General features: G+C 57.9%; 2 protein-coding genes and 2 long non-coding RNA genes across 6 annotated transcripts in view; 2 read left to right on the forward strand and 2 right to left on the reverse strand.

The window, feature by feature from the left end:
* PLPP7 (phospholipid phosphatase 7 (inactive)) overlaps nt 1-9667 on the reverse strand; it is a 13441-nt gene extending 3774 nt beyond the window's left edge. Inside the window, exons 1-3 of one of the 3 annotated variants that reach the window (XR_008616548.1) lie at nt 9047-9594; nt 7777-7845; nt 5891-5951 (exon numbers count right to left, since the gene is read on the reverse strand). Coding sequence is in view for 2 of the 3 variants with exons in the window: in XM_055082409.1 (XP_054938384.1) it covers nt 5869-5951; nt 9047-9497 (534 nt within the window). In the remaining variant the exon portion in view is untranslated. Of the gene's footprint in view, nt 1-5558; nt 5952-7776; nt 7846-9046 lie in introns of those variants that run through there. The other 2 variants (XM_055082409.1, XM_007115573.3) reach the window with 2 other exon arrangements.
* On the forward strand, nt 8189-13185 carry LOC114484873 (uncharacterized). The gene is made up of 3 exons (XR_003678246.2): nt 8189-8478; nt 11442-11724; nt 12752-13185. It is a non-coding gene; the product is annotated as an uncharacterized lncRNA (long non-coding RNA).
* A 4495-nt stretch (nt 13186-17680) lies between these two features.
* LOC114484874 (uncharacterized) lies at nt 17681-20480 on the reverse strand. The gene is made up of 4 exons (XR_003678247.2): nt 20411-20480; nt 18831-19295; nt 18609-18682; nt 17681-17800 (listed from the first exon to the last, which is right to left on the reverse strand). It is a non-coding gene; the product is annotated as an uncharacterized lncRNA (long non-coding RNA).
* A 1360-nt stretch (nt 20481-21840) lies between these two features.
* LOC114484872 (protein FAM78A-like) lies at nt 21841-22782 on the forward strand. Its single transcript, XM_055082410.1, has one exon. The coding sequence runs from the start codon at nt 22456-22458 to the stop codon at nt 22780-22782; it is 327 nt and encodes a 108-aa protein (XP_054938385.1). The 5' UTR covers nt 21841-22455.
* The last annotated feature ends 4990 nt before the right edge of the window (nt 22783-27772 follow it).

The raw sequence follows: 27772 nt of genomic DNA on the forward strand, positions 1-27772 counted from the left end.
CGAACCCGCGTCCCCTGCATCGGCAGGCGGACTCTCAACCACTGCGCCACCAGGGAAGCCCTGTAACCTGCTTTTGAAAGTTGCCGGGTCACACACCCCTGGACACCCATGGCTGCAGCGTCCGAGGTGCCCTGGTTTATTTACCTGACGGTCCCAGCGTTGGATGTCCAGACTGCTCCCAGGTAACACTGCGCTCCCTGGTCAGCGCAGAGCTCTCTTCCTGCCCTCTGCAGGGTTGCTGCTTGAAGTCTGGGCTCTTGGTTTGGGATTTGAAGCCCTGGCCTCCCCAGGGCCTGCCCCTCTCACTAGCCACAGGGCCAGCTTATGTTTGCCCACCCTGGGATGGGACAGAAGCAGGAAATGGTGGATGAAGAGGCTGCCGGGCCATGAGGGGAGGAGCCTAAGGGAGGGAGAGAACCTTGTTCCACACCCTGCCCCGTATTTCCACGGCAACACGTTCCCAGGAGCCACGCCTCCCAGCCCGCATGCTGCTGACCCAGGTGGAGGCCAGGCCCAGGCTGGGAGCCATCTGGAGCCCGTGGGGGGGGCGGGGGGGGGTCACAGTCCCAGCAGGAGGGAGGGACCTACAGGGCAGGTGGGAGCTGGAGGGAGGCGGCTGCATCTGACCCCAGGGACCCTGAGGCTGACGGAGCAGCCGAGGCAGGAGGCCAGGCTTTTGAAAGTTGCCCCTCCCTCACCTAGTGACAGGCTCTCTCCACCTGGGGAGGAGGCAGTTCACAGGTGGGGGGGGTTAAACTTTCAGGTTTCAGAGTCACAGGTGGGGTTCAAGCGCCGGTTCCTCTGCTCATTAAGAACAAGTCCCTTGGGCTTCCCTGGTGGCGCAGTGGTTGAGAGCCCGCCTGCCGATGCAGGGGACGCGGGTTCGTGCCCCGGTCCGGGAAGATCCCACACGCCGCGGAGCAGCTGGGCCCGTGAGCCATGGCCGCTGAGCCTGCGCGTCTGGAGCCTGGGCTCCGCAACGGGAGAGGCCACAACAGTGAGAGGCCCGCGTACCGCAAAAAAAAGAAAAAAGAACAAGTCCCTTCACCTGTCAGAGCCTCAGTCTACCCACCTGTAACAGGGGTTATCACAGGATGAAATGAGCTCCTTAGTGTCTGCGCAGTATTTAGAACAGCCTGGTATGTGGCGGGCGACGCCGTAGCTGCTGTTATTACTCCTAAGCCCCAGCCTGGCCTGACCCAGGTAGGCAACTTAAGGCTTTCAGACCCTGGAGGCTGGGTGTCATCAAGCAGGGGCATTGGTTGAGAGGGCTTCCTTCTCTGAGGTCTCACCAGGGTCAAAATGATGTGGCCCAAATTCCGAGACCCTCACCACCTGGAGGAAAGTCAGAGCATCCTGGGCCAGGGGCTGGAGGGGGCTCATGGGGGCCAGGACCAGGCCCTAAGGTAGATCAAACCATGACACTAGCCACTGGGAGATGTGGGTCATCTATCTAATTGGGGACCAAGTTTCTCAGCAGAAAACCAGGGCTCAGCAAGTTGGCAAGTTCTTGCCGATTTCAATCTGCCTTCCCAGACAAGTGTAAACCACAGCGGAGGTGCCCAGAGAAAGCTGCTGGGTTCAGGAGGAAGGCGGGAGGGAGGGGCAGCATCGTGCCCCCATGGGCTGCCCGGGGGGATGCCGTGCTCAGGGCCTCGCTCCCACGTGGTGGCTGAAGGCACGGCGGGCTTGTGCCTTGGCCTCCCCAGGTGTTCCAGTGCTCCTCGTGGGCTGTCAAGACCCACAGGCCAAGAACTGAGCAAGACCCACACCTTTCAAACTTTTTTAGCAGCAAAACATTTTTCCCCGATGGAAGTATACACAGAGACTCAGTATATGAACAGATGAAAGAGGCAGCCCCATGGCTGAAGCTGGGGGGGGGGATGGGGGACCCTCCCTTGCCCCCTCGAGCGGCTTCTGGGGCTGGCTGTGTGCCGTGATTTGAGAACCCCACATCTGGGCCTTTGGGAATCTGCTCTTTCTGGTTGGCTCTGTCCCTTGCGGCCATAATGAGGTGGGGACTGTCCCGCTGCCCTGGGCCTCTCGGGACCATTGGGTCAGCCTGGCTGTCCAGCTGGCCCGGCCCAGCCTGTGCTTGGTTCATTCATTCACTCGAGCTGCAGGTCTTGGGCCTCGCTGGTTCCTGAGTATGGCAGGCGAGGGCCAGGCCTGGGGCCGGTGAACCAGGCTGGCAGGTGCCAGGTGGCTTGGGCGGTGAGGGCGGGGAAGATGTGCAGTAGTTATACGGGGGCCCCTTTCAAGGGGCGGCACGCCCACAGCCTCTCCCCACATCACACTGCTGCTGTCTGGTTCTGAGAGTTGGGTGTAGAGGAGGCCACGGTGGGACGGCTCTCCAGCAGAGCTGGTGGCCCCCGGGGCCTCGCCGCTCCACGCACAGCCCCTCCTGCTACTCCCGCAGGCTGCTCGCACCCCCTCCAGCACCACGGCCGTCCCTCGTGTGACTCTGATTCTGACACTGTCAGCGCATAATCTGGGGCCCAGAAATAGAAGCAAATGGCTCCGTCGCTCAAGGCTCCGTGAATTCCACGCACATGGCCTGTTGAGCTCCCTGACCTACATTCCCTCCTGGAATGGGAGGGGGGCAGGGGGCCCCTGCGGGGAAAGGTCCTCTTGGCAGCAAGCTCAGGGGCCGGAGTCAGGAGGGGCCGAAGCCACGCCACCTGCCCAGACTTGCTGTGTGACCCGGGCTGGTCACCTACCCTCCCTGGGCCTCAGGGCAGAGGCTGCACACGTGGGCTCCAGGATCAGAGACCGGCCTCAAGGTCGACTGCTTGTGAATTTCATGACCTTGGCACGTCCCTCCCGCTGAGCTTCCTCCCTTGGTTGATAAAACGGGGATCATCCCAGAAGCTACTCTGAGGGCCGCCTGGGCTGCAGGGCTGGGTCCCATCACCTCTCACGCCTTCCCTCCCAATAATCTCCACTCTCCACCCCTCTCACGGAGCTGGGGCTGAGATGCCTGAACCCTCCTTGCAGGAAGCACACCCATTCTCGAGGCCCTGCTGTGCTGCCTTGGTGCCCACTATTCTCTCTCAGCCTGGCTGGGGGGCTGCCGGGATGACCCCTCGTGGCCCCTCACGCTCAGCTGCTTCCCCTGAGATGTGCTCCACGGGACCAGCTCGGCAGCTATAAGGCTGGGCTGGGGGTGGGGGAGGGGTAGCTATGGGCCCTGCAAGGAGCAAAGACAGAGCCGATACCTCTCACTGGCTGGGGCTGGGAGGAGGGGGTCCCAGCTCTTCTGGCCTCTGATCCCCCCTTCTGGCCTCTCTGGGAGCTGGGGAACCGCCCGGTAGTGCTGTGGGGTGCTGTAAATCGGTCTAAACTTTCTGAAGGGCATCTGGCATCTCAGGAGTCTTTCCAACAGGCCTCCCTTGACTCAGGCCTTCCATCTGTAAGACTGTCTCCTTGGGAAGTAATTAGGGATGTTGTGCCCCACATCAAGGATGTCCACTGCAGCGTTCTTTGTAACACCGAAAACCCCAAACCAACCCAATGCCCTTGAGTCGGAGGCGGATGGGAGGAGCTGCGGTGGGGCACTCTGGGGTCACCGCGAACGATGAGGCTGATGTATGTTTATAGCCACCGAAGGATAGCTATAGGGTTTAAGTGGGAAAGGCCAATGACCACACTGGATTTACAGTAGGATGCCGTGTTTGTAAAATAAGATGTTAATGTGTTTATACGCAGAGAAAAAAGTCTGGAAGGCGCCACGCTAAATGTTAACGGTGCTTCTAGCTGGGTGGGTTGATGAGGCGATTTTTGGTGTCTTTCTGTAATTCTGCATTAAAATGTTCCTTACCCTGAAGATGCATGACTTGTGCACATTTAAACAGAGTTGTTTTTACGAAAAGACAAGTATTGCATGATTCTGCTTTTATGAGGTCCCTAAAGGAGGCAGATTCATAGAGACAGAAAGTAGATTAGAGGTTGCCAGGGGCTGGGGAGCGGGGCTGGGGAGTTAGTGTTTAACGGGTGCAGAGTTTCAGTTGGGGAAGGTGAAAGAAATTCTGGAGATAGATGGTGGGGACAATTGCACAACGATGTGAATGTACTTAATGTCACTGAACTGGACACTTAAAAATGGTGAAAATGGTGAATTTTATGTCATGTGTATTTTAGCCTGGAGGGACCGTTTCGCTGAGCCCCGCTGAGATGAGAAGTGAAGCTGGGGGAAGGGTGGAGAATGTCCTACCTCTGCGGAGCTGCGCTGGTGTCTCCAGCAGGAGGGCTCCGGACCGTGAAGGTTTGGGATCAGTCTAAAGACCCCTCCATTAGGGACAGGCTATGCAAACCTCCTGGAGGGGTTGTCACCTAAGCTGTCCCAAAGAGCAGGGGCCGGTGGGCCGGGATGGGGGAGCTGACAGAACAGATTATATGGAGGGTGGGTGAGCAGGGGCTGGGGGGGAGGGGATGCTGTGAGATGCTTGGGGCCGGTGGGGGCGGCGCTGCCAGGCTGAGGATGCAGGCTCTGGTTTCTGAACCCCTCATGCTTGGTGTGAAGGGAGAAGTGGGGCCGAGATGGGAGGTACATAGCCCAGAAGGCCCAGTAGGGCCATGAGAATGAGGCCAAGCTGGGCAAAACGCCACAGGAGGTCATTTTAGAAGCATATGATACGTTAGTTTGGGCGCAGAGAAAAATCCAGAGGCCCATGACCCAAACTGCAGTGGAGGTTATTCCTGGGGAAAGGGCTTAAGGGAAGCACTCTCTTTTTTCATCACGTGTCGTTGTCTGAGTTCTCCTTCCATGAGGATGTATAGCGAAAAGGTGCCCAACATCACTCATCATTAAGGAAGCACAAGTCAAAACCACAGTGAGATACCACCTTCCACACCCGTTAAGATGGCTATTATATAAAAAGAAAAGTGCTGGCAAAGAACACTTGTGGAGAAATTGGAGCCCTTTTGCAGTGCAAAAGGGCTCCAATTCTCCCACCAGAGAATGGGAATTCTCTGGTGGGAATGTAAAATGGCGTAGCTGCTGTGGAAAATAGTCTGGGGGCTCCTCAAAAAATTAAACATAGGATCCAGCAATTCCATCCTGGTTCTATACCCAAAAGAAGTGAAAACAGGGACTTGAACAGATATTTGTACACCCATGTTCATAGCAGCATTATTCACAATAGCCAGAAGGTAGACGATGGATAAACCAAATGTGGTCTGTCCATACCATGGAGTATTATTCAGCCTTAAAAAAGAAGGAAATGCTGACACCTGCTACAACATGGATGAACCTTGAGGACAGGGTGCTAAGTGAAATAAGTCAGACATTAGAAGACAGATACTGTGTAATGCTACTGATATGAGGTTCCTAGACTCGCCAGATTCATAGAAAGCAGCATGGTGGGTGCTGGGGTCTGTGGGGAGAGGGATGGGGATTTGGTGTTTTAATGGGAGCCGAGTTTCAGTTGGGGAAGATGGAAAAGTTCCGGCAATGTGAATATACTTAATGCTAGTATACACTTAGAAATGGTTAAAATGGTAAGTTTTATGTTATGTCTATTTAACCAAAATTAAAAAAAATGACATAGAAAAAAGAAGAATGTATAGTTTTTATAACCAGGGACATTTCAATCAAGATTCTTTTATAGATCATGGAAATAAGACATGGAAGCCATTTTCCACCAAGGACAGGCCCATGGGGGAACCAGGATGGGCTTGGTGAACGGGGATGGCCTGGGTCCCCTGTCACCTGGCCCCCTTCGGGGTCATCACGTCGGGTGTTGCAGGGGAAGGACAAAGGAGGGGATCAGGTCGTCTCACAGGTGCCTAGAGCTTGGAGTGGACCTGGAGGGACCCTGGACCTGGGACTTCTTCTGATGCTGGCAATGGTGATGAGGATGGTGATGGTCACTGGTGCCCAAGCGTCAACTGGCATTCGTATGAGCCATGCACTTTTGTGTAATGCTTCAGGGAAGTGTCCCAGCAACCCACTAGACAGGTGAGGAAAATGAGGCTCAGAGAGGCAAAGTCATTTGCCCCGGTTCCCACAGCTGGGCCAGGATTGGCACCCAGGTCCGGCCAACTCTGGAGCCAAGCTTGTGCCAGCTGCTAAGATCCCTTCTGGCTTTGACGTTTCCAGGGTCTGGGCAGCACAGCACACCCTTGAGGAGGAACGCAGGGAGCAGAGCAGAGAACTCCCTCCCGGCCCAGCCGGGACGCTTCCCGGGTCCAGTGTCTGCAGCTCCATTTCCCGAGGCTCCTGAGTTTTCCGCTTTGGGGCCAAGGAGAGCCCAAGTGCCCATTGTATAGGGGGAGGGCTCTGCCCTCAGGACTCTGCTGGGTGCCCTGGTGCTCAGAGCAGGGCAGGCAGGACCAGCAGGGCCCCCTCATCCCTCAGGGCCCTGCAGCTTCCACATAGGCCTGCCACCCACTGTGCTAAGTGCTTTACCAGCTCCCCTCAAATCCCCATCCTGAAGCCCCACGTACAGATCAGGAAACTGAAGCTCAGGGATGGGAACTGACTCGACCAGATCGAGTAAGGCTCGGAGTGAAGGACCAGGACAAAGTCCATTCCAACCTCAGAGCTCCAGGATTGAGAGGCCCCCCGGCCCCCAAAGACTAAAGGATAGACAGACCCGTGCAGTTTGTGCTCCACGGATGGCCTTTCTTCCCTGGGCAGACAGTGGTGTGGGCGGCTCCTCTTGGCGGGTCAGGTCAGGGCTGTGGGATCAACCCTCCTTGGCTGTTTGCTGCAGTCTACTGGGTCCACATCCCCACGAAATGCCCCAGGCCCACAGACCACCCTGCCTGTTCTGAGCAGCTGCTCTGTGCCAGGCCCTTATCTCCCTGTCATGTCGGTACCTGGATGTGCCAGCAAAGGTGCTGGTAAAAGGGTAAACTCTTCCCAGATGCCTCCTCGCTACTCACAAGGTTCAGTGTGGATTGGGTGGTAAGCCCGACCTGCAGACGGATGGTGAGGGGGAGGGCAAGGGGTTTGAAGCCTGGAGGACTTGGATTTGGTTCCCAGATCTACCACTTACGGGCATGTGGGGGTGGGCAAGGCCCTTGACGCCTCTGAGCCTCAGTTAACTCTGTAAAATGGGTGTATTTATATTTACATTACACGGTCATTAAAAAGATTTTAAAATCATGAAATACAGGACATTCATGGCATAGTACTTGGTACATAGTGAAACTCAATAAATGATGATTTAAAAAACTTAGAAATGACTGTCCTTCTTATTCAAGAAGGGAGGCACCTCGAACCTTGCTCTTCATCCTATGAAGCAAACTCCTTTGTGTCCACAGAATCTGGTTGCTGGAAAGAGCCGGAAGCCTCATCTTAACAAATTGTTAAGATGTTAAGAGTTGTTCCCAGCTCTGGTCCTGGCCCCATCAATGACTAGCTACATGGGACAAATCATCTCCCTGTAGAAGTGATGATGTGGTTTATCCAAAACCAGGCACGCAGTAAGCGCTGAGCAAATTATGAACACAGCTTCACCACCTCCATCATCTTACGCAGAAGGAATGTGCAGACAGGGTCTAGGGAGCAGGGTTGAGAGGGAGGTTCAAGGATGCTTTCCCACCCCTATCTTTGGACACCTGACCCCCAACACAGTTTTCTGGAGCTACTGCTCTGTGTCAGGCTGCAGTGGGCACCGGGGAAACTATGGGTAATGAGACCAGGGTTCTGCCCCCCCACAAACACCCGGCCCAGCACCTGGGCCACCTTTCTCTGTCCCTGTGTCCCAAGCCCAGGGCACGTTGCCTGAAAAGAGCACAGGCCTGGATGTCAGGTGCAAATCTTCAGACCTGGTGCAAATCTCCCGCTCTGAAGCTTTGGCCAGCTTGCTTTATTTACAGGAGCCTCAGTTTCCTAATCTGTAAAGTGGGAATGGTAATAGCACCAGTCACATGGGACTGTTTATTTGGCATAATAACAAGTAATGTAAATCATTTAGGAATAAGAGCAAGAAAACGTCGATGGTACCAGACCCAGCCATCTCCTGCACGAGCAACTGCTGTTCTCCCCTCCCTACATCCCACCCACAGAGTGCCCGCCCGAGATGCTCTGAGGCCTGAGTGGGGAGCCACACTGTATTGCAACTTCCCCTGGGATGGCAGTTCTCAGTGGCCCAACACACACCCCTTGGGAAGTGGGACCCCTTGTCAGTATTTGCTTAGCCTGAGCCATCCCTCCCGCCCCCCACCCGTGCCGCAAATCGTGGCTGTGCTGGGAAGGGCCGGGAGATCAACATGGCCCACCGTGCAGGGTGGCAGCAGAGGGTCCCCGAGCATCTGTGGGATCTGGAGGTGGCTGGAGGATGGGCCGCATGGGGGCTGGGCACCACCTCCTGGATAGAGCGGAAGGCCTGCTTTCCACATGGCGCCCACGTGGCACTTGGCACAGGGCAGAGCTCAGCTGAAAGACGCTGGTGACAAAGACTTCGCAAAAACAAACCAAAGCTCGCCAGGCCCTCCTCTCCTCCAGCGACTCACCCAGGGAAGCAGTAGGTAAGGACTCCAGGAGGCCACGCGTGGGTGGGAGCCCCAGACTGGACCCCTGCACCCCCAGGCCCCGTGGGAGGATCCTGGGCGGCTTGCAGGGTCCCTTGAGCCAAGCAGGGGTTTGACGGGAGCAGCTCACAAGTGCTGCCTGCAAGCAGCCTAGGAACTCAAGGACCCCAACCTATGGGATGGGGTGTTACAGGGTTAGACACCCCACTGCAGAGCACCCGCCAGACTCCTGGCCATTTCCCTCGAGGCCACGGCCCCCAGCACCCCTGTTCAAGCTGCTTCTGGGGCGGCGGTTCAAGCTGCCCTTTGCCCCGAGGAGGGCCCTTCCTCAGAAGTTCCCGCTGGGGCCCCGCATTCTCAAGGCCCTCACTTTGCAGGGGGCTGTCATCTGGGCATCCTCAGCTCTCTTTTCCCCAAGCCGGAGGCTTGCCTGTTTCTGGGGCACCCTCCCTGCCTAACCTCATTAAATTGTTCCAGTAGGTTTCTGAGGGCCCCGCTGGTCCTGCTGGGGTGGGGTCCCTCCCCGGGCCTGGCGGGGTGGGCGGTGGACTGCGGGCACACTCACCCAGAAGTAGGTTCATGAGCACCTCCTGGCCGGCCAGCGTGCTGCTCTTCACCAGGCAGAGGATGGTACCCCCGACCCAGGGGATGCCGTGGCCCGTGATGCCGATGAGATTGACCATGGAGCGGGCGCTGGCCCAGGACGCAGCCCGGCCGGCGCACACCCCCAGGCGCTTGGACATGCAGATGTCAATGGCCAGCAGGGAGTTGAAGGCGATGCCCTTGAAGGAGGGGTTCAGCTGCATGCAGTCCTCCTCGGGCAGCTGCTGAGACTGGCGCCGCTCGCGGGCCCCCTCGCCAGGGCATGAGGGCTGTGTCGAGGGGCCCGAGGCCTTCCTGCCCGAGCTGCGGGGCTCCGGCGCCCCCTTGGGGGGCTGGTTCAGGGACAGGAACTCGGCCCGGTTGAGGACGTTGTTGCGGTCCCGGGCCCGGGCCCGGCTCTGGGAGGCAGGCATGGTGACAGTCACCCAGCGAGGGCCGGTGCCAGCCTGGCCGTGAGGCCCTTCTCTCCAAAGACGGAAGCCTGGAGCCTCCGCTGCTCCCGGCCTCCCCTCCTGCTCTGTGGCAGCTGTTAAATATAGAGTGCGGGACTGCACATGGCTGTTTACCTCCGGCTGCCACCAGGCTCCCAGGGAATGTCAGTGCCAGCTGGGCAGCCAATCGAGCCCCCCAGGGCGGGCCAGCGCCAATGGAGCCACCCAGGAGGTGGACACGTCCACAGCTGCAGCCTGGCTGCCTCGGGCCTGGGCTATTTAAATCTTCCAATGGCTCGCCCCCGGGGTTTGGGGGACTCTGGGAAATGTAGTCCTCCTGCTGCTCTGGCCTCGGCTGTGCCCCAGGCCAGAGGCCCAGATGGGGGCCCCCGACTCAGCCCTGCTTTGACCAGCTTCCCTCTGAGCAGGCCAGACCCCTGTGAGCCAGGCCCGCCTGACCCACTGGCCTGGACAGCTTGGACCTGGTCCCATGGACTAGACGGTGGAGTCCAGGCCAAAGGCCTGTCCAGTCACCAGATGGAGTGAATGACGTCACTGAAAGCATCACCCTGGGTCCAGTGGGGCTGGGCCCAGCCCCTCCCCTCTGTGACAGCATTTCATTAAGCTGGCAGGCTGGGCTTTTTAATTTTCAATCAGTCTTGAATTGGGCTTCAGTGCATGACCGTTCAATCAAATGGCAATCTGTAAGATTCGATTTCCATTAGAGGGAAGGGTACTTAACTGGTTGGTAATGGATCTGCCCCTCGGAGGTGGCCTCCGCTGCCCGGAAGCTTTGAGAAGGACAGGATCACTAAAGCAGCTTCAGGCCACCCGTAACTAGTTCCCCAGCTCCTGGACCTGTGCTAGGTGCCTGGAACGCTGCAGCGAATGGAACACGTCGCATGCGTCCCCGTCCCCGGGAGGTTCATAGCTCAGCGGGGATTAAACGAATGACATGCGTGGATGATTGCAAGCGTGCAGATGCGCTGCAGGATCATAGAACAGGGCGCCGGGCCTGGCCTGGGAGTTGTGGAGGGCGTTCCCCCGGAAGGAAAGGCAGGTGAGAGGCCCTGGGCAAGGGAGAGCCTACCTCCTGCCCTCCTGAGAGGTCTGGGGGCCCGTGTGGCAGTACATGGACTGAGGGGGCAAGAGAGGCTGCAGACCCAGAGAGGGGCAGACCACGAGGGCCCCGCCGAGGATTTGGGGTTTGAGTCTGGCCTCCCTGACTGCAGGAACCCAAGGTCTCCACAGCCCTTGTAGGGCTGACTGGGCCTGGGCTCAAGGGGAAGCCACGGGTTTAGGGCAAGCAGCAGAGTCAGGGGTGAACGCCCTGGTCTCATGATTCACGGCACCCAAGGCCTGTCTGCCCAGCTGGGATGAAGGCAGGAGTCCTTCCAAGCATGGAGACCCCCATGAAGCCCCAGGCCCACCCCACAGCCTCCCAGGGACCAGGTCCAGAGCCTCCCAAGGACGGGAAGCTGCCTGGGGTGGGAGTGAGTGCTCTGTGGTCACAGGGGACCAGCTTGGGGGCTCCAGAGTCAGACAGATGAGGAATGACCTGGGGCTCTGCCACCAACTAGCTGTGGGAACTCAAGCAAGTCACTTGGCCTCTCTGGGTCTAGTTTTCTCCTCTTGTAACACGGGAACACTAGTGTCCACCTTCCAAGAGCTGTTGTGAAGTCAATGAGACGATGTTTGTAAAATGCTGAGAAGGGTCCCTGCCACATAGTGAGCCTTCAAGCCTATGGGTTAGGAATTGATCCTATTTAACAAACAAGGCAAAGTCCTCTCTCCCTCTGAGTGCCCCCTTCAGAAGGACTCACCCCCAAGGTCTGGCCCCCAATCTGTACCTGGCTTGTGTGAAGCCAGACACCAAGAACCCTCAGTCTGGGGTTCCTTGTGGACTCCCTGGCACTTCTCTTCCAGAGTGTTCCCCTCAGAACGTGCACCCACAGAGAAGGACGTCCCAGACTGCGTCACATCCCTCCCTCTTGGGTGTGGCCATAATGACCCGTGCTGTCTCATCCTGGACCCTGGACAGATGCACATGGAGATGTGCACAGAACGCATGGGTAGTGGGCAGCGTACTCTGCTCTCTATCTGCTTTAGCTTATTGACACCATATAACCAACCTTCCTGTGACGTCAAGACATCATCCCCACTTCACAGACAAGGAAGCTGAGGCTCAGAGGGGTGAAACCCAAAAGAGGTGAGGCCCAACTCCCAAGAAGTCCCTGGGGTGGGATACAAGGGCCTCCAGACTCAGATGCCTCAGACCACAGGGACCTGGATGTGCCCACTTAGCTGTCCACCAGGGCACTCACCCCACTCTCCCTGGGTGGGGCCCATGACTTTGGCTGACCTCAGGAGGGGAGGAGGAGCCCAACCCAGATAGGAGCTATTAATACCCAGAGGCCTGTGTCAGCACCTTGGCCTGGCAAGAGCTGCTGGCAGGTTCTGAGGGCTACAGTGGGCTCCATGCTGGGGAGGGCCATGGAGTCCGATTGGACTTTGGCCTAGGAGTGGTGAAAAGTGGGCTCTGGGCTGGGACAGCCCTGGGTTCAAACCCCTCAGCAACCTCTACCTTAGTGACCGCAGGCAAGTCCTGCTAGCACTCCTGGCCTCTGTTTCCCCCTCAGCGGGCTAGTGAGAGCCACTCACTCAGACTGAGACCTTCTCCTCCACCTGTAAGTTAGGGTGACCTTGTTCACATCCTCAGACAGCTGAGAAGCAGGCACCATCCCTTTATGAGCACCTACCATAGCCTACACAGTCCCACTTCTCAAGAGTCTTAGAATTCATTCATTCATGGAATTGATGCTTTCATTGATCTCTTCCTGCAGTTTAGTTGCGGAGATAGGATACACACCCGTGAAATAGCTAGCCAGTTTATAAAACAATATACTTTTACCGATAGCCTTACTTTTTTCTTACTGTCAAAATGTTATGGTCTTACTGCAATAAATTCAATAAATACAGATGATCGAGGTATAATCCTACTGCCCGGAGAACACCACTGTTAACATGAGGGTGGTCAGGATCTAAAGGGATCCTCACTTGTCTCATTTCCAACTATTGAAATGTTTTATGACAACCAAGTATCACTTTAATAATCAGAAAGAATATCTGTTAAACAAACTATACCTATGTCTATTATATACATGAAGAAATATGCTTTTAAAATATGATTGTATTATATCTCCTTTAAAAAATAACCTCCCCTTTTCACTTAACAGTATAAACCTACTGGGACTTCCCTGGTGGTGCAGTGGTTAAGAATCTGCCTGCCAGTGCAGGGGACATGGGTTCGATCCCTGGTCCTGGAAGATCCCACATGCTGCGGAGCAACTAAGCCCGTGCGCCACAGCTACTGAGCCTGTGCTCTAGAGCCCGTGAGCCACAACTCCTGAGCCCGTGAGCCACAACTACTGAAGCCCACGTGCCTAGAGCCTGTGCTCTGCAACAAGAGAAGCCACCACAATGAGAAGTCCACGCACCGCAAAGAAGAGTAGCCCCCGCTCGCCGCAACTAGAGAAAGCCCGCGCGCAGCAACGAAGACGCAACGCAGCCAAAAATAAATAAATAAAAGAAATAAATTTATGAAAAAGAAAAAAAAAGACCCAATGCAGCCAAAAATAAATAAATAAATAAATAAATATAAACCTGGCAATGTCTCCATGACAACCCATCATTTTTTGATGACTGCTTGGCATTTTGTCATGTGGATGCGCCATCCTTTATGTAAGCAATTCCCTATTATTAGACATGTAGGTTGTTTGCATTTTGTGACTATTTGAAACTATTATGGCATAGCTATCCTTATATATACACCCCTGTGCACTAAAGCAGAATATAAATAAGTGGTTAAAGTGGCAAGTACCAAATAAAAGTGTGTTCAGATGCATCCCCATGAAGTCCAGTGGGTCATCCTGAGCCACCTACTGCAGTGCCCAGACCTGGAAGAGCAGCACAGGGTCAGAGGCACTTCTAGCCAACATGGCAAGTCTAACCACACTTTTCCTGTGTTAGAGTTGAGGACGAGAAGGCTAGAGTGGTGACATCACCTGTGAGGCCACAGAGCTGGTCAAGCAAGGCCAGAGTTAGGATGTGGGCTGGCTGGTCCCTGTAACTCCGAGCCTGTGGGCTGTCTTCCTGGCCATGTATCCCACAGCGTCTCCATTCCCTGCCTGCTTGACCTCATCTTTCACTCACTCATTCGCTCACTCACTCCTGGAACACTTTTTAAAAAACATTATTTATTTATTATTTACTGGCCACGCAGCACGTGGGATCTTGGTTCCCCGACCAGGGATCGAACCCACGCCCCCTGCACTGAGTCTTAACCACTGGACCACTGGAGGTCCCTGGAATACTTTTTGAGGTCTGCTGTGTGCCAGGCCCTCTCCCCATGCAAGGACCAGAGGGAAGTACAAAGATGGCTCTGAGGTGGCTCCGTGCGTGCAGACCACCTGGCCTGCCCTGAATCGTTGCCCCACCTGGCCCTAGGTCCACATAACCTCCCTATTCTAGCACTGTCCGTGGTTGAGAGAGGGGTGTGGTATGCAGTGAAGTGACTCAGGACTCAGTCTAAAAAGCCCTTGCCCCAAGCATTTGGACACACTGCCTGTCACTCGAAAGCAGGAGAGGTTTTCTGGCAGCATCCTGGGACCTAGAGCCATTTGTACATTGTAGTCACTTGTTATTTGTTGTCTTTAAATGTTTACGATAGACTGACTACTACTACCGAGCATATTTATCGTTAACTTGTACTTAACACTGCTCCGTGCCAGACTCAGAGATACGTGTGTGTCTCACCTGTCACCACAACTTCATAAACAGGCTTTTAGTCCCCATGGTACACACGAGAACACCAAAGCTCAGAGGTTAAGGGCTTCTCTCTGGACCATGGAGTCAGCCAGCGAGGTACCCCGGGATTCAAACATCACCCCAACCGCCCTTACCCTCTCCCTCTCTTTTCCTTTTTCCTTGGCCAGTTTCCTTTCTAGCAGGCCATACACTTATTTATTCTGTGTGTGCTCAGCGTCTGTGTCCTCCTAGCAGAGTGTCAGCCCACGAGGCAGGGTCTGTTGTCTATTTGTTCCTTTGTGGGGCAAGGTGCCCAAGCAGTGCCTGGCACCTAGTAGGCATTCAGTAAATATGTATTGAATGAATGGCTGTCTGATTCTGAAGTCTGGACTCTGATGTACTACAAACCTTGCCGTCAAAGACGATGGCCAAGAGGAGGCGGGTTATTTGGGGTAATGACCCCAAAACAGGAGGGGAAGGGGTGAGAAGCTCCGCTCTGGGGAGACGCACAGCTGGAGGGGAGAGCAGGGAGGGGCAGCGGCGGGGGTCCCTGCCAGGACAGCGAAGCAGTCCTGAGAAAAGCAGTTCTCCTCACCGCCTCCCCACCCCGCCAGCTCCCGCCCCGGATCGCTTTGTCAGTTCGCATTGCTAAGGCCGCTCCTGGGTTATTTCGGTAGGGAAACCTGATCCTTCTCCGGGTTTATTTTAGCACCTTGGAGAACTCCCAGCGCCGCACCCGATCCCGGGCCGCACCCAGACTGCTGACGCCGCCTCCGTCCCCGTTCTTCCCGGGCGGCGGGGCGCGCGGGGGGCCCCGCCGGAGCAGCCTCCGAGGCGCGGCGCCCGCGTCCTCCTGCATCTGCCGCGCGCGGGACCGTGATGGGGGGCCCGAGGATGCTGGGGGCGGGGCGGGGGCGCGGAGGGGCGGTGCCAGGTGACCGGCGGGAGGGCGGGCACCTGCGCTCACCGACCCCCGTCGCCGGACGCGGGGCGCCGCTGACCCTCCGCTCCTCGCCCGCGGAGACGGTGGTGCGTTCAAGAGGCCGTCCCGGGGGCTTCCCTGGCGGCGCAGTGGATAAGAATCCGCCTGCCAATGCAGGGGACACGGGTTCGAGCCCTGGTCCGGGAAGATCCCCCATGCCGCTGAGCAGCTAAGCCCGTGCGCCACAAGTACTGAGCCTGCGCTCTAGAGCCCGCGAGCCACAACTACTGAGCCCACGTGCCACAACTACTGAGGCCCGCGTGCCTAGAGCCAGTGCTCCGCAACGAGAGAAGCCACCGCAATGAGAAGCCCGCGCACTGCAACAAAGAGTAGCCCCTGCTCGCCGCAACTAGAGAAAGCCCGCGCACAGCAACGAAGACCCAACACAGCCAAAAATAAATAAATAAAATAAATAAATTTTAAAAAAAAGAGGCCGTCCCCGGAGGAGCAGGCGTTTCTCGCTCAGAACTGTGGCTCCGACGGGGAAGCGGGGCCAGGGGGACCGCCCCTGTGGGCCAGGCTGGGAGAAGCAACCCCTCCCCCGCCCGTCCTGGCCCCGATTTGGCCCTGGATCTCCATCCCCCAGGCACATTAACGATCCCCTCCAGCCCCCAAATAACATCCAACACACCCGCGTGCACAGACATGCACACTCACACGCGCTCCTACATCCCACCCACTCACACCCACAAACGTGCTCACATCACACACACATCCATACATCTGCACGGACACACACTCTCACCCACAGACACACACGCTCGCATCCACCCTCACAGACACCCGTGAACACGCACCATCGGGCACACTCACACAGACATGCACCGCACAACCAGAACACAGACGTGTCCTTCTGTACCCACACACTCTCCCATACACCCTCGCACAAGGCACACACTGCCATGCACAACATACACACACTCCCTCATCTACACCCCCACCACTTGTGGTCACTCACACCATTACACACCTCATACACACACCCACGTGGACACACGTACCTACGCCTTCCCAGACACACAGACACACCCCCCAAGCAGTTACACACAACTGCCGCATGTACCCTCACACACAGACACGCACAAACTCTCACTGTCACACACACATCATCACACACTCATCTACACACACATTCACCCACACACTCTAACTGCCTCACACACCATCACACCCCTCACACCCCTGGAACACGCATCCTTCACCCTCCCCTCCCCAAGCTCAGTACTGGACCCACACACATCAAAACAACTTACTCATATACGTCCTGATTTATAGCAATCGATACTTTCTCATAACCGTTTTGAGCATGAATTTGTATCCATTTATTATTCATGTTAATTAACCTCTCCATTCATCATTCTCGGAGTTATCCCTTGGCATCTCTCCGGCCCACGGGGATGTGAGTGCTGAGGGGACCATGCCTCCTATGTGTCCAGGCCCTGGCTGTGTTCCCTCGTGTCTTCTGAGCAGCCAGCCCAGGTGCCCAGTCAATACCGGGGAAGGAATGCACGGGCGTGAGGTGGTGGGGAGGCCAGCTGGTCAGTCCCAAACCTAACACGACCTACAAGAATGTGCTCCTGAGCCTTTGGCTGGAAAGATTTGCGGCCACCCCAGGCACTGGTTTTACACAGGGCCCCATGCCACACCTCTGTCCCTCCGTGGAGAGCGAGGTTATCATGGACCTGGGGACCAGGAGACCTGGAATCTAGTTCCGGAGCCCTCCCTGTAGGACCTTGCCGGCCCGTGTTCCCCATCTGTAGGGAGCCTGTGGGACCAGCCCTCTCGGAGATCCCGGATGTGCTAGCTCAGCCAGGCTGGGCCCGCTCTCTGCAGAGGTGAGGTGCCTCAGCGGTGCCAGGTGGGCCCTGCAGCCTCCTTGCCTCTTGGTGCAACATCCCCTCCAGCCACCTACCTGGCCCTCCAACCCTGCCCACGCGTCTCCCAGGCGGACATTTCAAGCCTCACCATTGGCTTCCGGCCTGGTCCTAAACAGTTAAGGAGATAACCCTGTCTCCCAGGGCAACAGAATCCCAGCACTTAACATTTCCATCTGCAGAACAAGGGATTTTCCCACCTGAGAAATGCCTTTCCGGTCTCATGATGACTGCGCCCTTGCAGGCTGAGAGCTCTTGGAGGACCAGCTGTGGCCCTGAGATCTTGGTCCGTGAGGGAGAAGGCGCTTTGAGACTGTCTCCGTTGGCCATAAGAGTGAGGTCCCTACAGCTGCAGGGAATGCTGGTGAGAGCGCCTGCTATATCAAATCCCCCGGCCTCCGGGTCTCAGAGCCAGGGAGGCGGGTTCCATCCACACCTCCCTCTTCACCAGGCCTCAGTATCCTCACCTGTGGAATGGGATGGTAACGGGACTGGCTCACGGGGTCATTGTGGAGAGCCAGGAAGGTGAGGCATGCAGAGGCCCTGGCCACAGGGACGCCCAGTGAGGAGACCCTGCATCCGGCTCTTTCTGCTGACCTGGGAGGACTCTGGACTCACTGGGGCTGCGTGTTAAAACCCAGCTGGGTGAGGTCAGGTTGTTTCTTCCTCTGGTGTGCTGTGTGACTTTGGGTTTTCGCGGCCTTTCCGGGCCAACGTGCTGGGAACCGAGGGACCTTGTCTTCCCACTGACAGCACTTGGCGCTCCCAAGCTGCCACACTGGGGGGTTCACCATCCCCGAGGAGGGGTGGCGGCTGTGCCACCACAAAGAGCCCTGCTCGTTCCCATTCACTGGTGACATCAAGGCAGAGGAGGCTGGGGAGACTGAGGTCTGAGGGAGGGGGAGAGGTTTGGGGGGCTGTGCGAGTGTCCCCGTGGTGTTGGGCACGTCGCAAACAGATGTCCCCTGCCTCGGTTCTGCAGACGCCAGCGCTTCCCTCTCGTGTGGATGTATCACAGGCCTTCACATATGCTGAGACAGCCGTGGGTCTGTGCCCAACACCCACAGACTCCAGAAAATGCTGAGCAGGAGGAAGGGCTGCAGGAGGGCTGGAGGGGCTGAGAGCTGGGGGAGCAGCCGGAATCTCGGAGGGCCAGTGGGGAGCCAGGACAGGGGATGCTGGCGTGGGCCAAGCCCTTTCAGACCCTCCATCCGTCAGGGCTGGCCCCAGGGGGTCCCGTCCTCAGCTCAGAGCCTGGCAAAAAGACGCTGCCTGGGCCCTCCCTCTGCAGAACTGGCCCTCGAACTAGCCTAAGACGAAGTACAGCATAGGAGGTGACGTAGCAGAGGATGCAGCTCTTGGGCCGAGGGACAGGGATTTTCTATTTCGCTCACCCCGTGGGCAGCCAAGCCGTCTTTTGGTGGGACTTACCGGACACAGGGCTTTCTAACACGTCACTTCCATCCGGGCTCGGAGGGGCTGGTCCCCAGGCAAGGGCGGCGTGCCTGGAGGAGGAAATAAGTGGGCTTTGAACTTGGCCAGATCTGAGTCTGCATCCAGACTCCGGAAAGCCACTGTCACATGACCCCTGGGTCTCTCTGTCTGTCCAGCCCTCCTCCTGGGGTTAAGGAGGATAGCGGAGACAATACTCACTCAGCGGTGCAGACCACATAGTGAGCGCTTTATCATCACCATCACAGACCCAGGCCAACCAAGCCCAGGGCTGCAGGCTGTAACCTCACTTCCAACGGCCATCAAGGACTCCAGGAAATCATCTCCGGCCCGGCCGCTCAGTGAGCAGGTTGGGGCTCCGGCCTCTGTTCTTGTCACGTCAGATGAGCAAGGGGTGCAGCTCAGCACATGTTCACGGAGCGCTCATATCCTTGCGGCCAGGACAGTGTCCCCGCCCTCAGGGGGCACCCCAGCCAGCGGGGTCTTCTCTGTTCCAGGCACTGGGGGTGATGGTGTGGGCAGATGAGATGGACACCCCCGAAGTTATTAGCATAATAATTATGTGAAGGCTGAAGTGCGTCCAAGAGGGGCAGGATGCTTGGTGGAGGCCGCGAGTTCACAGCAGGGAGAGGACGCTGTGGGTTAGAGGCCAGGGAAAGCTTCTTCCTGGAAATGGAAATTTACATGGGGTCCTTCCGAGACCCGTGCTGTTCCCATCTTCTGGCTGTAAGCAGACCATGAGGCCACCCCACCTTGGTCTCAGTCAGCAGGACTAGGAATAAACTACTTACTAGCTGACCTGGAAAGGGATGACCCCTCATTAGGCTGAGGGCCCATGGCAGTAAGCAGGGCGAGGGCAGGGGTGCAGCTGGCCAAGAGGCAGTGGCCACCTCAACAGGCCACTTCCTGCCTGTGGCCTGAACTGGTGCTGGTATGGATGGATCATTTGGCTGGCTGATCACCCCTCAAAGAAAACACCTCAAAGTGGCCAGAACCCTCTGCTCCTCCAATCCCTGCCCTCCACTGGCACTCAAGATGCTCTGGCTTGGGAGTGGCGGGGTGGGGGTGGGGGGTAGTTACCAGGTGTGGGTGGGGCTACTGGTTTGAAGATGCTTAGAGAGGTGAACAGCGATTCCCCCTCCCCTCCCCCATCCAGGGTCAAACCCCTTTGAACCTCCGTACACAGATCTGCCGGGTCTCAGCTGGGATACCCTTCTGGGGGAGGCCTTGGGCAGGTCTTGGGAATCTCCCAGCTTTGGAGTCCTGCTCTGTGAAATACACACCATAGGCTTCCTCCCCAGGGGTGGTTGATGGTGGATGAAGTGATCAAGCTTGTACAGTGCTTATCACAGTTGGGGCCCGACGGGCCTGACCACCTGTCAGGGTGCCCAGAAGCCCAGCACAGAGCAAGAAATACAGGGACCTTTTTCCTAGAACTTCTCTCCCCACCCCCAAACTTCCCAGCCTTGGAGCCTCCCAGAGCCCTGCACTGTTTCCACCCAGCCAGGCCAGGAATGCCAGGGCAACGGCAACCCTTTCCTGCCTGCCCTGAGCCCCGGAAAGCCCGCTGAGTTCAAAGGGCACGAGGAGCAGCCCACCTGGACCCGAGACAGAAGCCGAACTACACTACCCAGAATTCCCGCGGCTAGCCGAAAAGGAAATGTCGTTTCTGCGAGGAGAGGCTCAGCTCCCCCCCGCAGCTGCAGAAAGAGAGAGAGAGAGAGAGAGAGAGAGAGGGAGAGAGAGAGGGAGCGAGAGGGGGAAGAGGGGGAGAGGATTACCAGGGGGAGGCGGGCTGTGTGCGGGGAGCGAGGGTGGAGAGCAGGGCGGGCGGCGAGGAGGAGGCGGAGCGCGCCCGCCGCCGCCACAGCCGCCCTGCGCTCCCGGGCTCCCCACGCCGCCTCCACTGCCACCGCCGCTGTCCGAAGGTTTGGCCGCTGCTGCTGCCGCTGCCGCTGCTACGGCCGCCGCAGCCGCCGCCGCAGCCGCCGCCGCCGCCGCCGCCGCCGCCTGCGGACCTGCATCCCCGCGGGGCCGGCGAGCGGGCGGCGGTCTTTGCGTGCGCTGCGCTCCGGCCGGCGGCTGCGGGCGGACACGGGGCCAGGCCGGCGCAGGGGCTGAGTTTCTGCAAAGTTTGACCTGGTTGCCTTTCCGATGCTGCAGCAGAGCGAGGCAACGCGGGGCGCGCCAGGCGGCTGCGGCGCGGCGGCGGGGCTGAGCGGCTACAGCACGCTCACAATGATCATAAAATAAAGCAGGCGCGCGGGGTGGGGGCGAGAGAGCCCCGAGCCTCACCCCTCCGCCCCCGGCCACCCCCTAGCAGCCCCGAGCTAGGAGGACGTGGGGGCCGGGGGCGCCCACGCCGGCCCCAGACCCTAGTAGAGCTAAGGGACACTGCTTGGGGAAGGGGGGGGGCGCCCCGAGGACGTGCCCGCGGCGGGTTCAGGGCGTCCGGAGGGCGGCAGCCCGGGCACGCGGAGTGGCCCTAGGGGCAGGTGAGTCGGCGGCGCCCGGGTGGGGGTGTGCGCGCCAAAGTTCTCGGCAGCGGCGAGCGCGCCGGACGCGCGGGGATCGGAGGCCGTTTGGGGCTGGCGAGGGGGGCACAGAGGCGCCGGACGCGGCGGGGCTGGAGCATTGCGCCCTCCGGGAGTCGGGGGACCCCGGCCGGGAAGGGGCGTGCGCCCGATCAGACCGGCCTGCGGGGTGGCACTGCGCCCCCCGGGGGCCGAAGGGACCCGTTCGGGGAAGGGGCGCCGGCGGCGAGGCGGTGGGGGCAGTGCCAGGACCCGAAAGTCCACGAGGCCCACTGCAGTGCCAGCCAGTCGCCCCCCGCCCCACCCCGCCTCCGGGCCGGGAGGGGTCAGCGGAGATGTCACCGGCGGCGATTATTCGCTGGTGCGCGCGGTCGTGCGGCCGCCACTGATGGGGCGGGCGGGGGGGCGGGCCGCCGCCTCCGGGCAGACCTCACAGAGCTGCGCCGGCAGCTCCGCAGCCCGCGCCCCGCGCACACGCGTCGCCGCCCCGCGCGCCCCCCGCAGCAAAGTTCGGCTCAACTTTGAGGCGGGCCTTGACGCCCTGTCCCTTCCACCTCCCACCAGATCCTCGGCGGCCGCGGCGAACCAGGCGGCGGCGCGAGCGCAGCCCTGGGGCCCCGCACGGCGGCGGGCGGCGACAGCGACAGCGGCGAGGGGACGCGGCGTGCCCGCGAGTGGGCGCCGACGGGGATCCGCGCCGCGCTCCTCGGGGACCCCGCGGGAGCCGGGCGCTCGCCTCCCGGAAGCCACCGAGGGCGCCCAGACCTCGGCGGATTGAACAGAAACTGCTCTTCCATTGATTCGGCCGGGCTGGGCGAGCGGCCGGGTGCGTGTGCCCCGAGCGCGTGCGGAAGGCAGAAGGGAAGGAAGTCGGTCTTCTGCAACGAGGGTGGCGGCACCGCGCAGGCGACGGAGCCTTCCTTATTTATGTGCCTGCCGGCATTTGCCTTCTTCGCCCCAAGACTTCAGGGAGCGTCTCTGAGCCGCGTTCCCCGCGTGTGAGGCACAGGAGGAAGGGCTGGATGTCTGAACAACATGATTACCCATTAACCTCCAAACTTTTCCTTTTTTAACCCAAAGAATATCGGTGATTTTTGTCCACTGCTAGCAGAAGAAGAGAGAACCCGGGGCCCTTGAAACGCAGCAAAATCCTTATTTATAATCAGGCCCGAGGTAGTGATATGCAAACCCCCTCTACTCAGTGAATTTTCTATCCTATGGATATCAGTCTTGAGATTTGAGATTGGAGAGCTGTACTGTCTGCACTGGGTCCGGCAGCCTCCGTCCTTTCAATGCCCGATTTTCTCTGGGACTGCTGGCCTTCCCTGGGGATCAGAGCCGTACTGTGTGCCATGGGCTGTATTCAGAGCATCGGGGGCAAAGCCAGAGTCTTCCGGGAAGGCATCACGGTGATCGATGTCAAGGCCTCTATCGATCCCATCCCCACCAGCATCGATGAGTCCTCCAGCGTGGTGCTCCGCTACCGGACACCCCACTTCCGTGCCTCGGCCCAGGTGGTCATGCCGCCTATCCCCAAGAAGGAGACCTGGATAGTTGGCTGGATTCAGGCGTGCAGCCACATGGAGTTCTACAACCAGTATGGGGAACAGGGCATGTGAGTACTGCTCAGGAGCAAGCTTCGGGGGGCCCCTGGGATGGGGGAGCTCGGGGGTCTGGGGGGGAGCTCGGGGGGGTTAGAGAGGGGTCCCACCGGGGCCAGAGGGAAGTGTTAGGCAGACATGGAAGTGGCCTCTGATTCCTCCTTGGCCAGGTGACCTAGAGGGCTTGCCTGTTGATTCAGATTGGGGTCACGGCTCTAGGACCTTCCCTTGCACTGTCCCTGGCCCCCTGCGGTTCCCGTACCCCTCCCGGCAAGATGCCCAGAAAGCAGAGGCACGTTCCACCAGGTGCCTCTTTGGCAAAGCACGCATGCCGTCCCGGGTCACTAGAGAGGCTGCGGCTTGGCCCGGCTCAGACCTGCACACGTGGCAGGTACTCGGGGAAGGAGAGCTGGGCCTCTGCAGCCTCCAGATTTAGCGTGCAGGGTTTTGGGTTGGACCTGAACTCGTCCCCTGGTGTTTTCAGAGGCACATCAGGACCCGGGGGAACACTCTGCTCTGTTCCGGACGGAGTTTTGTTTGAGAGGGTTTTAGAAACCCGGTGTGCTTTTTTCAGTGCAGTGTTTTCTCTCTCCGCAACAGAAGGCCACTTTATGTGGACAGCCAGTGTCTGTGTCCACAAGGCTCCGGTGGGCCCCTAAGAGCTGAGAGGAGCCCACAGACCTCTTCTGTCCAGCCCGATCCCCAGAATGTCCCCGGGACAGTGTACCTCTCGGTGTGGCACCCTGAGACCCTGGCGTGTTCTCTGATCCTAGAGATGGTCATCCTGAGTGTGTCAAGAGCAGCTGTAGACAGAGGGGGAAGTGGCTTAACTTGAAGGGCCGCCTAAGACAGGGTGGTGACAATAGCTGTTTCTGAGCACGACGCTTCTGAGAGCACCAGGCAGGCCCCAAGGGCAGCCCCCCAACTTGACCCCCGTGACTCCCGTGGCTGGCCATGGACACTCGACCACAGCCTGTCTCTCGGGGTCTCCACCCTGTGCAGCACCACTCCCAGGTCCTGCAAGTGAGGAATGGAGTAGACTTTCCCACGACTTGGAACTCTTCACTGATTTAAGAATATCCTGGGCCACCTGAAATTAGAGAGGGTGGGGAGGGGACACCAAATCTTGTGGCTTCTCCACTTGATGACTGAAGTTGCAAGGGCAACAGGAGGGTCATGGAAAAACTTAAAACTAGGTGTAACCATGACCACTCCAGAGGTGCACATGGCACATATCTGGACACTCATCGGCTCCCCTCTGTCCACCTGACGTCTACATCCAAGTCTAATTCTCCAAGTGGCTCTTAAACCAGGCTGGGGGCTGACTTTCCATCCCAAGAAGGGAAACATGATTCTTAGTTATTTGGTGTGGACCTTCCCTAAGCAGCCTTAAGCCCAAAACCTCCTCAGGCTTTGTAAGGCATCTGGGGCAACTGGCAAGACACAAAGGTTTTCCTAGGGCTTTTAGGCTCCGCTTGTTTTCTTCCCTAGAAAGGGTAAGGAAGCCAGAGGGTCCTTCTGAACTTGGAAGGATGCAGGCTCCAAGAGGAAGAACGTCGGGGAAAGCTAAAGGGACTGAGTTCTGCAGAGATGGACGTGGCGTGTGGTGGGGAGGGAGTGGGCCTGGCTTGGAGCCTCAGCTTCCCCATCTGTGCACGGGGGTGGGAGGGTGAGGGATGTTTACAGAGTCTTCAAGGCCTTGTGCTCCCTTTGGTGGCTCTGAGTCCGTCCGAGCGCCACGGCTGGAGACAGGCGTGCATCAGGAGACCTGAGGTGACCTTTCTCTGTCTGTGCCAGTCCTTGGTTCCCGGTTAGAGGAACCCAGTGCACATCTAGACTGCAGTCAAGCAGGCCTGGGCTTGAGTCCAGGCTTTGCCACTTTCCAGGGTGTGACCTGAGCCACTCTGACCCTCGGTTTCCTCGTCTGCAAACTGGGGCCAGTCCTAGTCCTTGCACCACGGCTTATTGAATTACGGGCGATGACACTGGTCAAGCAGCCGGCACTCCGCCAAGCCCACGGTAAACACTGCAAGTGGCTGTCGTTCTTAACGGTGTTATTACTGTTCTGATTCTTCTGTCGGATGGGAAGTGGGTGATGGGATATGTAATGAGTTGAGGATCAGGGCCGAAACGACAGAATTTGGACAGATGTAAATTACTCTTTGTGTGGAATTTTCTCCCCAGCCCAGGTCTTCCTCTTTCACAGAGGGCCTACTCCCTGACTTTTAAGAATTTAATAATAGTGTAAGTCATGGACGATTTGAGTTTTCAAGTGGTTGGAGGCCGTTTTCCTTGAGTTCCATGTGTTTCCTTTTGTTCCCTCCCCTTCTCGGGACACGCCTTCAGCGCAGGGACCCCTGTGTCCCGCATACCTCATTCTCCCGGGTCCACTGGACTCCCGGTTGGGATAGGACCAGCCCTGGAGAAAGGGCAGGGTTTGAGGCTCCCTGGAGGGGCAGGATGGACTGATCGTTAATGGGCTCAGGGCCCGGGGTCAGAATTACGGCCCAGTACTGGCTCTGGGGCCTCGGCAGGTCACCTCTTGGAGGTTCGCTTTTGCCATCTGTGAACAGGGTAAGAACCCCCCCCTTAGGCTGCTGGGAGGATTCGGGGAGAGGACAGGTGGCGGTGACCTGTGGCTGACATGCTGAGTTGGAAACTGCTCGATTGATTATTAATCAACACAATTATATTAAGAAACTGAATTACCCAATAGCACGGTTCCTCCGGCCCATGGGGAGGCTCTGTATTCAACTGGCGCCCTCCGGAATAAGCCGGGACAGCTGCACCTGCTCGAATGTAAACGGAAGCATTTTGATGTGTTGAAAATACCCTTCCCATCTCCCCTACCCCAAACCTCCTGTGGTAACCAAGCTTCTTCATATTTTTAAGACCCGCGATGTGAAAGAAAGCGAGGGCTGGTAAGCGCTGGGGTGACCAGCGGCCTCAGGCTGCCCGGAACTGTCCCCTAACTTTGCCGGGACCAGGCTGTCCTGTGCATTGCAGGATGTCGGGCAGCGTCCCTGGTCTCTACCCACTCAATGCCAGCAGCCTCCCTCCCCCTGTCCTGACAACCAAAAATGTCTCCAGACACTCTGCCCCATGTCCCCGGGAGGGGTGCGAAGTCACCCCTGGTTGAGAACTACTGGGCTAGACCCAGACAGTTTGAAGCCTTAAAACAAAACCCACATGGTCACTGGGCTTTAATGGCCTGGGGAGGGAACGGCAATGTGGCAAAGGTTAGGTTAGGGCTTCTGTTCTTGCCAAATGGGCTTGTATTAAAAATATTAATTCCAAATACTTAAACAAAACCCATAATACCCCCAAACATTATCCCTGCTTGAAATTAATCTCTAATCCAGGAGGAGAACCCTTTTGAATGTCATGGTTTGGAAATATTTGCAGTGGAACAATGCCACATGCCACCCCAGTAATACCCCGACTTACAGACGAGAGCTAGAAGATGGTGAGTTTCTTGTGCCAGCTTGAGAGGATTCTATATGGTTTGGGGTCCAACCCACATAGCTTTCAAAGCCACCCCCCCCACCAGAACACTGTTGGATCCGCCTGCCTCCACCACCCCATCCTCCCCAATCCTCAGCCGCCACCTGTCAGCTGGCACAGTCTTCCGAGTGACGAGTCATAGTTTCTCCCGTGTGGGAGATGCTTCACGTTATCCCTAGTTTGCCCTCCTCTGGAGCCTCCAGAGAATCTGGCCCACGGCCAAGGTCAAGGTTGGCTCTGGCTCAGGGTGCTGCCAGAGGTCAGGCTTGGGGTGAGGGGAGGAGAGCAGCTCAGGAGACGGGGTCTCTCTGGGTTGACAGTGCCACCCGCCTGTGCCCTTGTCCAGCCAGGCGTGGCTCCAGCTCCACCGTCCACGGGCGTGGCGAGCTTGGGCCAGGCTCTCAACCTTTCTGAGCCTCACTGTTCCCTTCTGTGAAATGGGGAGAATAGTCCCTCATCGCAGGGCTGTCTGAGGGATTAAATGAGGTAGTATATGTGGTCGCTATCCATACCGTAACTAGTAATAATTCATCATCAATTACACAGCGCCTGGCAGAGAGTCGGCACAGAGATTGCCGTGTTGGAGTCATTACTGTTCTTTCTTCTCCTGGGTTGGGTTTCACATACCCGCCTACAGTATGAGAATCTCGGGCGACGAGACCTCTGAGGGTCTTTCCAGCCAGAACCTGCGGTGACATCTGCTGTCACAGGATTATGAGGCTGGTGGGAAAGGGCTGGGCAGGGGTGGAGGGGCCTGAGGCCTCTGGCCAGGGGATGCTGGAGCTGGGGTGATGCTGTGTGGCTGCCCCAGCTCCCCGTTCACTCTCTGGTCTCCCAAGGACCCCGTGAGGTCCTGATTTTATGATGAGGCCAGGGCCGCTGAGACCTGAGGCCACTTGCCCCAGGAGGCGTGCTCTGCTCCAGTGGTCAGGGGCCGGGTCAGGAGGAATGGCCCTGGTGACCACGTGGCCTCTTCCTGCAGCCTGGGTCTGAGCCGGGGCCCGTGCAGAACAATTGAGGACGATGCTTCCTCTCTGCAAGCGGAAGGCAGCCTCCCCCATCTGCGGGGCCCTGGCGGAGGCAGGAGAGGGAAGTTCTCGTTTCCAGGCTTTGGGGTGGGAGGAAGTTTGGGGGGACGGCCTGGCCCCAAAAGAACTCCCCCTGGACCGGCCCCGGCCAAGCGATCGCACCCACCCTTACCTTCTGAGGGTTGAAGACGAAAGCTGGCAGGTCCCAGAGACATGTGAGGAGGCTCCGACAGCACAGTGATCAGGGAAACGGCAATGAAATATGGAGATGCTTTTTGTTTTTGCTGATCGGATCTGGGTAAAAATGCAAAAGATCAGTAATGCCTGCTGTGGGGCGGGGGGAGTAGACAGCCTCCCGTGCTGTTCCTGGGGGTACAATTTAGGCAGCTTCTGGAAGGTGAGCTTGGCTTTGTCCACTACAATTTCAAGCACACACGCCCTTCAACTCTCTTGTCCTACTTTTAGAGTCTGTCTTA

The sequence above is a fragment of the Physeter macrocephalus genome, unplaced genomic scaffold, assembly GCF_002837175.3.
Source record: "Physeter macrocephalus isolate SW-GA unplaced genomic scaffold, ASM283717v5 random_111, whole genome shotgun sequence".
Classification (NCBI taxonomy): Eukaryota; Metazoa; Chordata; class Mammalia; order Artiodactyla; family Physeteridae; genus Physeter; species Physeter macrocephalus.